General features: G+C 38.7%; 1 protein-coding gene across 3 annotated transcripts in view; it reads right to left on the bottom strand.

The window, feature by feature from the left end:
• The window catches only part of akt1 (v-akt murine thymoma viral oncogene homolog 1), a 100,914-nt gene that overhangs the window by 27,192 nt on the left and 60,943 nt on the right, over positions 1 to 12,779 (bottom strand). For 2 of the 3 annotated variants that reach the window (XM_052015869.1, XM_052015859.1), the window contains exons 3-4: positions 5,023 to 5,151; positions 2,230 to 2,341 (exon numbers count right to left, since the gene is read on the bottom strand). In XM_052015869.1, coding sequence (XP_051871829.1) covers positions 2,230 to 2,341; positions 5,023 to 5,151 — 241 coding nt within the window. Of the gene's footprint in view, positions 1 to 2,229; positions 2,342 to 3,749; positions 3,886 to 5,022; positions 5,152 to 12,779 lie in introns of those variants that run through there. The other variant, XM_052015878.1, reaches the window with a different exon arrangement.

The following is a 12,779-nucleotide window of genomic DNA, read 5'->3' as shown; positions in this document are numbered from 1 at the left end:
ACCATAGAGGACTTAACTACCATTATCATCACCAGATAATTAGCACAAGTCAATCTAATGGGCCTAAAGACTGGTAAGTCCCTAGGACCTAATGGTTTGTATCCTAGGATCCTAAAAGAAGTGGTTAAAGAGATAATGAATGCTGTGGTTGCAGGTATCAGAGCATTTAAAACTGCCTATGTGATATCCTTATCCAAATGAGGTGGGAGGCAAAAATTAGGTAACTATAAGCCAGATAGCCTAATGTCCATTATTGGAGAAATGTCTAATTCTTCAGTTCAATTAAGTAACAGCAGAACACTTGGTCAAGCAGAGTCATCACAACTTCACTAAGGGGAAATCATATTGGGTGTATTTATTAGTTGTTAGAGGAAGCATTAGCTAGAGTGCATGGAGAACAACATTTTTGGATTTTCAAAAGGTGTTCAACACAAAAAAGATTACTTTGCAAGATGAGATGAGATGAGATGAGATATCTTTATTAGTCACATGTACATCAAAACACACAGTGAAATACATCTTTTGCGTAGAGTGTTCTGGGGGCAGCCCGCAAGTGTCGCCACGCTTCCAGCACCAACACAGCATGCCCACAACTTCCTAACCTGTACGTCTTTGGAATGTGGGAGGAAACCGGAGCACCTGGAGGAAACCCACGCAGGCATGGGGAGAACGTACAAACTCCTTACAGTGGCCGGAATTGAACCCGGGTTGCTGGTGCTGTAAAGCGTTACGCTAACTGCTACACTACCTTCCCTGCCGCTAAGAGCTTGTGGTGTTAGAGAAAAAATGTATAAACATTGATAGAGAATTAGCTAACTGGCAGGAAGCAATGAGTGAAAAGGGGGTCATTCTCAGGTTGGCAACCTCCAACCAGTGTGGCGCCACAGGGATCAGTCCTGGGATCACAGCTGTCTGCAATGTACATTAGCGATTTAGAGGAACAAAACAAATACACTGTAGCCAATGTTGCAGATGATATAAAAGTAAGAATCTGGGTGGTGGGGGTGGGGGGAAGGCAAGCTGTGAGAAGGATACAAACAGCTTACAGCAGGATAAAAAGATATCTTTATTAGTCGCATGTACATCAAAACACACAATGTAATGATATGTTAAGTGAGTGGGCAAAATGTTGCAAGTGGAGGATTATGAAGGAGGATATGAAGTTGTTCACAGGTCATTATTTAAATGAAGAAATATTGCAGAAAGCTGCAGCACAAAGAGATTTGGGGTCCTCATACATGAAACAAAGAAAGCCAGATTACAGGTCCTGCAGGTATTTGGGAAGGCTAACGGAATAGTGGGTTTTGTTTTACAGGAATTGGAGTATGAAAGTAGTGGAGTCTTACTACAATTGTACAAGGCAACAATGACACCACACCTGGAATATTGCAAACAGTTTTTCTCCCCTTATTTAAGCAAAGGCATATTGTCATTGGAAACAGTTTAGGGAAGGTTTACTAGGATGATCCCAGGGATGGATGTATGGTCTAATGGTCAAAGGTTGAACAGAGTGGATCTGTACTCATTTAAGTTTAGAAGACTGAAAGGCAATCTTATTGAAACATATCAGATTCTTAGTGGGCTTGACAGAGTGAGTGTTGGGAAGATGCTTCCCCTAGGACCAGAGGGCATATTTTCTGAGTAAGAGAGTATCCATTTATGACTAATACAAGGATTTTTTTCTCTTGAAAGGTGTGGGTCCTTGGAATTCCTTGCTCTAGATAGCTGCAGAGGCTGAATACCTGAACTTACTCAAAGCCAAGATAGACCAATTTTCAATCCGTAAGGGAATCAAGGATTCTGGGGAAAGGGAGGGATGTGGACTTGAGGAAAGCTGGATCATCCATGTCCTACTGAATGGTGGAACAGGCTTGATGGGCTGAATAGCCTTTGCCTGCTCTTATAGTATGGTCTTATGTACCAGTCCTTTCTTCATAACCTCATGGTTAAATTGCTGAGACTATGTGTGCAAGGTCTTTTAATTTAAAACTGTAAAATGAAGTAAAGGGGTACAAAATGAAACACAACTTTGAAAAGAACTAATGGAATACAAAACAACTTTCCTCCTTATAACATTACAGTAGTCAAATAATTTTCAAGAATGTACAGATACTGCAGAGGACCCATTAATTCATTTGGTTATATTAACATTTCTGTAATACCAAAAAAAGTTTCCCCATCCCAAGTGGTGTGGTTTCTGAAAAACACACATCCTTTACTAAGACATACCGTTCCTCTGGGGTATCAACGTGAAATGTTCTTTCAATTACTGTGGTCCATTGAAGACACCGAATGATGAATGTGTTTGATTTTGGCCGTTCTGTCTTCATTAGCTGGCATTCTAACAGAAGGATAAAATTAACTTGAAACTGCAACATTTCTAGATGGAATGTTTTCAAGTGATGTCCTCAGTACGATAACCATGCATGAGTCTTGATGCAACTCCATCCAATCACCAACTCCAGATTTCCGAAACACTTTGAGAAGGTCAAAAAGTGAAAACAAATACTTATCTCAAGGGAGGGAATCGAGAAGTGGGAATGATGGCTAGTTTGGTGTACCTGAAAATCAAACAAAACTACAGATGCTGGAAATCTGAAATAAAAACAAAAAAATACAGGTCAGGCAGCATCTGTGAAAAGAGAAACAGAGATAATGTTTCAGGTCAAAAACTAGGTGATTTGTCCTATGCACAATCTGAATGGGTTGCTCCCACTCACATATGACATTCAGTAAAGAGAAGATCATAGAGCCACTGGTGTCCCAGACAGCAACCATGCAACAACTGTTTATTTTTCATTAGTGAGTTGTTTTGAGGTTAACTTCTTCATACCATACAATTAAAACACAAACAGGACAGTTTTGTAAACTAAATCATGGGACAATATAACTTAGTTGTGGTGTTGAGTTATACATCCATCACTTAATCAGTAATATGTGAAACAGAAAGAAATTTTAAAATGCATGTCAGTAGAAAAAATATGTTCTTAATCTGATTGTTTATAGATATTCAAGAACAGTATGATGATATTTGAATTCATGTCACTGAATATTGATCTCAGACATGCTGCATTACTGGAAGATTTTGGTTAGCAGTTACCACTGAAAGGTGGGAGAGTGCCCTGGGGGATGAAACTGGTTGTAAACCGCACAGGTCATCTGATTGAAGGGGGTCTGGAAGTAAGTCCTATTGCTAAAGGAAATCATAAAAGGATTAAAGAAACAAATATTAGACAAATTGAAAGAATCCATATAAAAATAACAGTGAAGACTGCATTTTAAGATGATTGAAGGTTGGTGAAATAGGTCTTCCAGTTTGCTTGTAAAGTCAATGTACATTTGACGGAAGTAATAAAATTATAACTGAGTTTGTGTTTGAACAGGTTATTAATTTCCTCCTTGCACACAGATTTGAAGATGCTGATGCAGCAGTCTATAAATACAAATGAGATAAACAAGAATTTTGTCTACTAATAACCACCACAAATCAAGAGCGTCACACAGAGTGCTTTTGTCAAATGGAACAATATGCTGCCTAATTACCCAGCTCTACCATTATGGCCATGTTATTAAATCACAGATGAAGTCTGGGTCTTTTGAGGAAGAAGAAACACAATGCTGCATCAATGTTCAGATTCAGAGCAAAATCCAACAATTTTCCTATAATCTGGCAGGTAACATGCACCACATTTTTCTAGTATTGTTACCAGTGCTGTAATGAACAGAAAGTTGCAACACTATGTACTCACAGTAACCTGTTAAAGTGGAATCCATTTAAGGAAGACCCATTCGTAAGAACCTCATGCTTTTTAAAACAATTGTTTATTGACAAAAGAAAGTGAGGCCAGAAAATAAAAAAACAGTTGCAGATGGTGGAAATCTGGGGGGAAGTAAACGGAAAATACTCAGGAGGTCAGGCAGCATCTGTGGAGAGAGAAAAACAAAGCTAAAGTTTCTGATCTGTGACCTCTCATCAGTAATATAAGAGTGAGTCCAAATGCAGAATTTAAGAGAATATACAGCCAAATAAACGTTGTGTTTTCAAGTCAATAAAAAACTGGAAAAATACATAAAGCAAAATTCGTGGCATTGTTCCAACCCCAGGAACCTGATGACCTGGTGTAATTCATGGAATCTCCCTGAAAACTCCTTCAGGTTCACAGAAATTGATCTATAAGGAAATGTTTTGGTTCAAGATATTGAATTGCACTTAACAAGTAGAACAATCGACTTGATCAATAATTTTACTAAAATGCACTGTGTAAATGCAGTAAAAAAACATTACCATAAAAACTAGCCAATGTGAGATGCATTACAAATTAAATATTTATAAAATAAAATATAACACATTTATGATATAAAACATTATTTAATAAAAGATGCATACACAGCCATGGAAACACTACCAATCTTTTTAAATTTCTATAAACTTTTTGTTGAAACTCTAAACTATGAAGATAATTAAAGTCGCACATAAATAAGTACCAACATCCCTGTCTTATTAGTATCCATTCTCACTTTAATTATTACCTTCATATTGAATATTACAATTCCCCTGAACCAGAAGTTTTCATATCCAGTATTGCAAATCAGCCCGAAGAACAACTTTATAGGAATTTTACAGTTAGAGAAAGCATCTGTAAAATTTACATTTTAACATGCAACACTAATTTCAATGAAACACAAAACATATTTAAAGTTGTGATCTGTAAGCTACCAGTAGAACCTAACTGGTGCTGGATAGGATCAGGGTCTGCAACCTGTACATCTCACATAAAATCATGCGTATTTTCTGAATCTTCCCAAATGGTAAATAGAAAAAGCTCTTATAACAGAACTGAGGTCCCTGCCCTTCAATGAAAAAAGCTAAAATTATTGTGAATAAATTTACCTGTTGATAGTTTCATAAGGTAATCAATTTTGTTTCCTTTTTCTTTATGTATATTTTGCAATTAATAGTTCCAAATGATTTGAGGGAACTTTGTACTCTAGCAGCAAGGGAAATCCCAGAATGAAACTTACGTGCTACAGAGAAGTTATTCAAAGGTGTCTCTAGTTGGTCTATATCTTGTGGCCTCTCCTTATACCCAATAAATGTACCATCAGTTTTCAGCAAAAAATACCTGGGTCTCCATGTTTTTATGTATTCTCCTGGAAATATAGAAAAATGGGGATTATAAATTCCTAAAGAATAGCAATAAGGTCTCAAAAGAAAACATACAAGGCATTCTATTCTGTAATCCCTATCAATACATAATTGATTTGGACAAACCTTGAAGAGATATGTAACAATCCTTCATACAATAGACTCAAGTTCACAGGATAGGTCATGGCCCTTTCTGATACCGACCCACTAGGGTCACAAGGTTAGGGAGAGGCCCTGCGGTTTAAATAGCTTTGGCAGGCGAGGAGCACATCAAAAGCATGACAAAGAAATCTGGAAATTACTGACAAATAATCCTGGATGTAGCCATCATATTTATAAAAATATTATTCTCAAGGGTACAGGGTGGAATTTTAACCAATGTATTTATCTTGCCTTGAACAAAGTACAAAATCAATGCTTGTATTGTTTACCATTAGTGATTTTTTAAATTATAAATTAGACACTTTTAACATTAATTTGAACATAGCAGTAAACTTTTGAAAATACTTCTTTAAGACCTATGACTTGTTGAGAAAGGCGATGGAACATTCTATTGAAAATGCCAGATTATTAGGTAAATACGGAACCAGACATTTCACCAGTATGAGATATAATCAGATTAAAATATACAATTACCAGATTGTTAAATGCTGAATAGAAAGCAAATTATGAGAATAACTTTTCAATCAGCCCTCCTTCCCAACTCCTCTCAACACCAAAGGAGAAAATGTTCCTCTCTTCTAAATCTATCTTCCGGCTATAGACTGGTGACCTTCCAAGTCTCTGCCATCATTGCTCTAAAACCAACTATGATAGAAGTATTGGCCAATGGTTGACTCACCATCAGTTTTCCCTTTTTCTTCCTTTTCAGGAAGTGTATGGCCTCCAGATGGTACTCTCTTATGTGAGAACTCATGAGTGTAATACCACATTCTATCCACACTGTGGCACAGTATGTTAGAACATCAAAGCTCGCCACAGATGCTATATCACAATTATGAAACATAAACTCTGAATTTATGACCAATCCAATTATCTAAAAGTAAGTGTTTAGACAGTCTCAGGTTCTGGAAGCATAATATAGATTATTTGCTTGTGCACCAAAGAATTCTCTAAATTTAATGTATTTTATTGCCACTAAACAAAAGATTTCATTAGCACTTAATGTGTTAAAACCTCAGTTGAGAGTGCTTGCTGATATCAAGTCTGTTCAAATGGGTAAGTGTTATGTTCCCAGCACCAAGTACAACATTTAAGCTCAAGCACTTTTTTTTAAAGACTGCTGCTATAAGATGTTCAGCCTTTGCAACCATTATATATAATATTGAAACAAAATCTGAAAATGTTTACAATATGCTGTAGGCCAGGCAACATCTATGGAGAGAGAAACAGAATTACTCTTTCAAGGCAATGACTTCTCAGATGCTGCCTGACAAGGTTAATTCTTTCAGCAATGTCTGCTTTTATTTTATCCACAGTATTTTACTTATGCACTAATATAATGCTAGTTATTAACTATAAAATTTATCATTGCAAGGGAGGAGGGGTGGGGGTAGTTAATTCCCAAGAACATCTTAATTCGCAAATAGCATAGTAAATACAACATTCTGTAAATAACAGCCATATATGACACACATCAGAGCAATGGGCACCCTAACAGTCTGGCAACTATGAAAATGTAAGATCTACACCAGAACAAAGATTGCTTGAGGGGTAGTTTCTCTTTTGAACCTATTAAAATAGGAAGCCCTGTGGTGTAATATTCCCTCGCAATGACGCTGTAGCACAAAGCTAAAAAGATCTGGATGTTCTCCAGCTGGTTCATGCCTCAATCCCAGCTGGATAAACTGTTTTTTTTAAAAAAATGACTTCTCAGGAGATGGGCATCGCTGGCAGGGTTAGCCTTTATTGTCAATTGTGCTGAGAAGGTTGTTGGCCTTCATGGCTTGCCAAGCTATTTCAGAGGGCAGTATGCATCAGCCACATTGACATGAGACTGGAATCACCCACCAGATTGGGAAAGGATGACAGTTTTATACGCCCAAAATAACATTAGTGGACCCATTGGTTTGTTAGTGATAAGTTCACAGCTTTCTGGTTGCTATACTGGTACCAACTTAAATTAGTAGGTATTTCTCTTAAACAAAAAATCAAAATTCTCAAATGGTCCTGGTGTAATTTGAACTTACAGTTAATGTCCAGAGTAACACAAGATTTACGCTATCATGTTATTATACCATTTAGACATAATCTCAGCATTTCCACCAGGGATGGAAGAAATTATGAAGCACTCCTGCATAGGTCCCTAAACAAGCACAAGGATATGTCTGAGAAATGTCACCAGCACCCTTACTCAGTTAGTTCAGTCATCTGAACTAACAGGGCAGGGCAAAGGAAAATCAAAACTTGGGGGTGGGGGGTGGAGGTGGAAGTGATGAAAATAAATGAAAAAGCATACCTAAAAACTTACTTATAGAAATTCATTCAAAAGAATTAAACATCAAGAAAACAAACCTATTGTTGGAAGTATCCTTGAAAACTTCAAGTATCATTGTAATATTTTTATTTGCAAAATATAGCTTTTTTGTTTCTTCAGGTCGTGACTTCTAAGATGTCCAGTTTATTTTAGAGCTAAACACTTCAGAGGTCTAACAGTAACCAAGTACAGGCCATCCCAGGTAACAAATTGGTTCCATTTATACAGATGTCCTAAGTCGATTTTGTCCGTGTCAAAAAATACTCAAAAATCACCTGATATGGTGACCATGGCTGCACAGTATTAACATACATAGCACAGTACAGCACAGTATGGGCCCTTCGGCCCACGATGTTGTGCCGACCGATATAAACCCACCCACTATCAATCTAACCCTTCCTTCCTACACAGCCCATAACCCTCCATTTTTCTTACATCCATGTGCCAATCCAAGAGTCTTTTAAATGTTCCTATTGTATCAGCCTCTACGACCACCTCGGGAAGTGCGTTCCTGGCACCCACCACTCTCTGTACAAAAAACCTACCTGACATCCCCCTAAATTTTCCTCCATTCACCTTAAACGGATGTTCTCTGGTATTGACCATTGCCACCCTGGGAAAAAGATGCTGGCTGTCCACTCTATCTATGCCTATCATAATCTTATACGCCTCTATCAAGTCGCCTCTCATTCTCCATCACTCCAATGAGAAAAGCCCTAGTTCACTCAACCTTTCCTCATAAGACATGTTCTCCAATCCAGGCAGCATCCTGGTAAATCTCCTCTGCACCCTCTCCGAAGCTTCCACATCCTTCCTATAATGAGGCAACCAGAACTGAACACTGTACTCTAAGTAGAGATGCAACATTACTTCGCGGCTCTTGAACTCAATCCCCCGACTAATGAAGGCCAACACACCATATGCCTTCTTAACCAACCTATCAACTTGCGCGGCTACTTTGAGGGATCTGTGGACATGGACCCCAAGATCTTTCTGTTCCTCCACACTGCTGAGAATCCTGCCATTACCTTGTACTCTGCCCTCACGTTCATTCTTCCAGTGTATCACTTCACACTTTTGAGCATTGAAGCTTCTCCACCCAACTCTGCATCCTGTCTATATCCTGTTGTAACGTACGACAACCTTCTACACTATCCACAACACCTCCAACCTTCGTCTCATCCACAAACTTACTAACCCATCCCTCCGCTTCCTCATCCAAGTCATTTATAAAAATCACAAAGAGCAGGGGTCCCAGAACAGATCCCTGTGGAACACCACTAGTCACTGACTCCAGACAAAATGCACTCCATCATCTACCACCCTCTGCTTTCTGTGGGCAAGCCAATTCTGAATCCACGCAGCCAAGTCTCTGTGGATCCTACGCCTCATGACTTTCTGGATGAGCCTACCATGGGGAACCTTGTCAAATGTTTTGCTAAAGTCCATATACACCTCATCCACTGCTCTACCTTCAGCAATTTGTTTTGTCACCTCCTCAAAAAACTCAATTAGGCTCATGAGGCATGACCTGCCCCTCACAAAGCCATGTTGACCATCTCTAATAATACTATGCTTCTCCAAATGCTCGTAAATCCTGTCCCTAAGAATCCTCTCCATTAGTTTGCCCACCACTGACATAAGCCTCACTGGTCCATAATTCCCAGGATTATCCCCATTACCTTTCTTGAACAAGTATTATAAGCAAAATGGCATCAAAAGCACATAAAACTGATTTAAAGAAGAACAATTACTATAAATGTAGTAACTAGTTCTGCCATTCATAGGAACAAACATACAAATGAGAGGAATCAGATTTATTATCACTGACATATGACATGAAATTTGTTGTTTTGCAGCAGTACAGTGCAGACACAAAAATCTATAAATTACAAAAATAAATAAATAGTGCAAAAAAAAGAATAATGAGGTAGTGTTCATGGACCGTTCAGAAATCTGATGGCTGAGGGGAAGAAGGTGTTCCTGAATTGTTGATTGTGGTTCTTCAGGCTCCTGTACCTCCTCCCCCATGGTAGTAACGAGAAGAGGACATGTCCCAGGTGGTGTGGGTCTTTAATGAAGGATGCCGCCTTCTTGAGGTACCATCTCTTGAAGATGTGCTCGATGGTGGGGAGGGTTGTGCCTGTGATGGAGCTGGCTGAGTCTACAACCCTCTGCAGCCTTTTGCAATCCTGTGCATTGGAGGCTCCAAACCAGGCTGTGCTGCAACCAGTCAGAATGCTCTCAATCGTACATCCATAGAAATTTGTAAGAGTCTTGGTAACATACCAAATCTCCTCAGACTCCTAACGAAGTAGAGCTGCTGGCGTGCTTTCTTCATGATTGCATCAATGTGTTGACGCCTAGGACCCTTTCCACCACTGACCCCTCAATGAAGACTGGTGTGTGTTCTCCCAACTTCCCCTTCCTAAAGTCCACAATCAGTTCCTTGGTCTTGCTGACATTGAGTGAGAGGTTATTTTTGTGACACCACTCAACCAGCCAATCTATCTCACTGCTGTATGCCTCCTCATCGCCATCTGAGACAACAGTGGTGTCATCGGCGAATTTATAGATGGTGTTTAAGCTGTGCTTAGCCACACAGTCATGAGTGTAGAGTGGGCTAAGCACACATCCCCAAGGTGTACCTGTGCTGGTTGTCAGTGAGGAGATGTTATTGCTGATCCACACTGATTGTGGTCTCTCTATAAGGAAGCTGAGGTTCCAGTTGCAGAGGGAGGTACAGAGGCCCAGGTTATGAAGCTTGGTTATTGGTACTGAAGGAATGATGGTGTTGAACGTCGAGCTGTAATCAATAAACAGCAGCCTGACATATTTTGCGTTTGTCTAGATGCTCCAAAGCAGAGTGGAGAGCCAGCGAGATTGCGTCTTCTGCAGACTGTTGTGGCAGTAGGCAAATTGCAGCGGGTCCAGGTCCTTGCTCAGGCAGGAGTTAATTCTAGCCATGCACTATGTACACAGAATCTATGTACACACGTCAGACTTTTGAATTTAATAATATTAAAGGAGTTTGTTTGTATGTAGGGGTGTCCATAAGTCAGACATTCATAACCCAGGGACAGCTTATACAGCATTTAGAAATTAGTTTTAGTCAAAGATTAGGCAACATCTTAAAAACACAATCCTGTGAACGTTAATAAGACAACAGGTATTCCATATGTAAGGTCCTCCTTTAAGAATCAAAGAGAAGATGCTGAAAATTATTATTCATCACCTGTAATAAATTATCAAGAGTCTACATTTTACTATGATTGATCTTTCAAACCATATGGAACAAAAACCATAGTGAAAATTCAGAAGACTTTAAGTCTTTAAAGTACAATTCAATGTCCAAAAGGAATGAAATAAGACATCCTAATTTTCTCAGACATACAGGGGGAAAGGTTAGAAAAAACTTGCTTTATATTGCACTCTCCATGACTTTGTGGCAACCAGTGCTTTACAACCAAGAAAGTACTTTTAAAGCATAGTTACTATTGTAAAGTAGGAAAGACAGCAGTTAATATGCAGACAGTAAGATCCTAAAAACAGCAATGTGATAATTACCAAATAAAATATTACTCTTTTTCAAAAATATTACTCTTTGATATCCACCTGAGAAGACAGATGGAGCCTGGGTTTGACATCACATCCAGAAAAATCAACACCTCTGACACTACAGAACTCCCTCAGTACAATACTGGAGTGTCAGCCCAGATTTTGTGCCCAAATTCTCGGAAGTGAGATTTGAACCCACAACATTTTAACTCAGATGTGAGAATGTTACCACTCATCAGTATGAATATTCCCAAAACAAACACTGAATAATGTAGGAAGGCACTTGTCAAGTATGGTTAGAAACACAGAAGTCAATTTTTTACAGCAGTGGATGAACAGATCAGAAGGAATTAATTCCTTGCAGGAGATTCACAATAAACAAGGAGCTCTTTAGTTTGAATTCTAACAGTTGAAAAAAAAATCAGGAATTAGTATTAGATTTATTTTGTGGTAAAGCAGGCACCAAGCAAATGTGCACAAATATCAGCCTAACGTAAATTCCCACTCCCTAACTGTGGAGAAAGATTATTGTAGCCTCTCCAATTCTTGTAATGCAATGATCACTATTACTTAAAATCTTTCTCATCTTATATGTTGGGGATCTAATTATTACTACCACTCATTATCAAAACCAGGACACCTGCTGCTCTAATTGTATCTTTTATACGCTGGTTTTAAAATAATTTTAATTTAGTAAATCCCTTCCTAGTTTTACCAGTATACACAGTATTGTCCCAGTCTACTTCTGGTGTGTTTAAATCTCCAACTTCTATAACTGGTCCCTTACCAATCAGTAGTCTAATTTCATCTGGATCAAAGCTTTCATGCAAGCATACCCTATAACCTGGGAGTTTATCCCAACTGATCTTATCTCTGTTGCCATTTGTTAATTCAACAAAAATAATTTCTATGCCTACTCTAGTTATTTCCATATGATCTCTCATACTTGGTGCCATGCACCTCCCCTTTCCCAGGTTCAGCCTCCTTCATATAATCTTCCAATTATGCATCCCATTCATAGGAATCATTCAATGAAAAGATAGCTACTTGAGGAAGAGAGGATAAAGCTTAAAGAATTACAATACCAAATTAAATATATCATCAAATATCATTCTGATGCTTCATTCTAAATACAAGGAGAAATGACAGTACAATGTTGCAACGTACTGATGGAACTTCCCCACTGCGAAATGTGGAGAGAATAGCGAGAATGCCAGATCTCTAGCCCAATCCAATCTGCCCTTGGACACACAACTGTCTCCTATCAGCTGAGGTGTGGAGCAAGAGCATCTGTGCTGTGGAAAATGCACATTTTCCCTCACCTACTCTTTGGCAAATGGATCTGCAGCTGTGAGGTGACAGCAAAAGCAAGAAGACCTAAATGGAAAACCACATTTCAGAAATACTTCCTCCTCAAACAGGAGAGAAACTTCACAAAATCAAAGCTTCTAAAAATCCGTGCAAACTACTTTGTCTGAAATTAGTGTTAAGAGTGTTCCTTCCCCTGAAGGATCACCTCATTAAGACTTGCAAAAGTGCCAAGACACTATGCCGGCAGTGAACATTGCAATACATTCTGAATTAACTCACTTGCCAAAT

The sequence above is a fragment of the Pristis pectinata genome, chromosome 1 (genome assembly GCF_009764475.1).
Source record: "Pristis pectinata isolate sPriPec2 chromosome 1, sPriPec2.1.pri, whole genome shotgun sequence".
Classification (NCBI taxonomy): Eukaryota; Metazoa; Chordata; class Chondrichthyes; order Rhinopristiformes; family Pristidae; genus Pristis; species Pristis pectinata.
The sequence above is the reverse complement of the archived record's forward strand: the minus strand, read 5'-3'. Positions and strand labels throughout refer to the sequence as shown.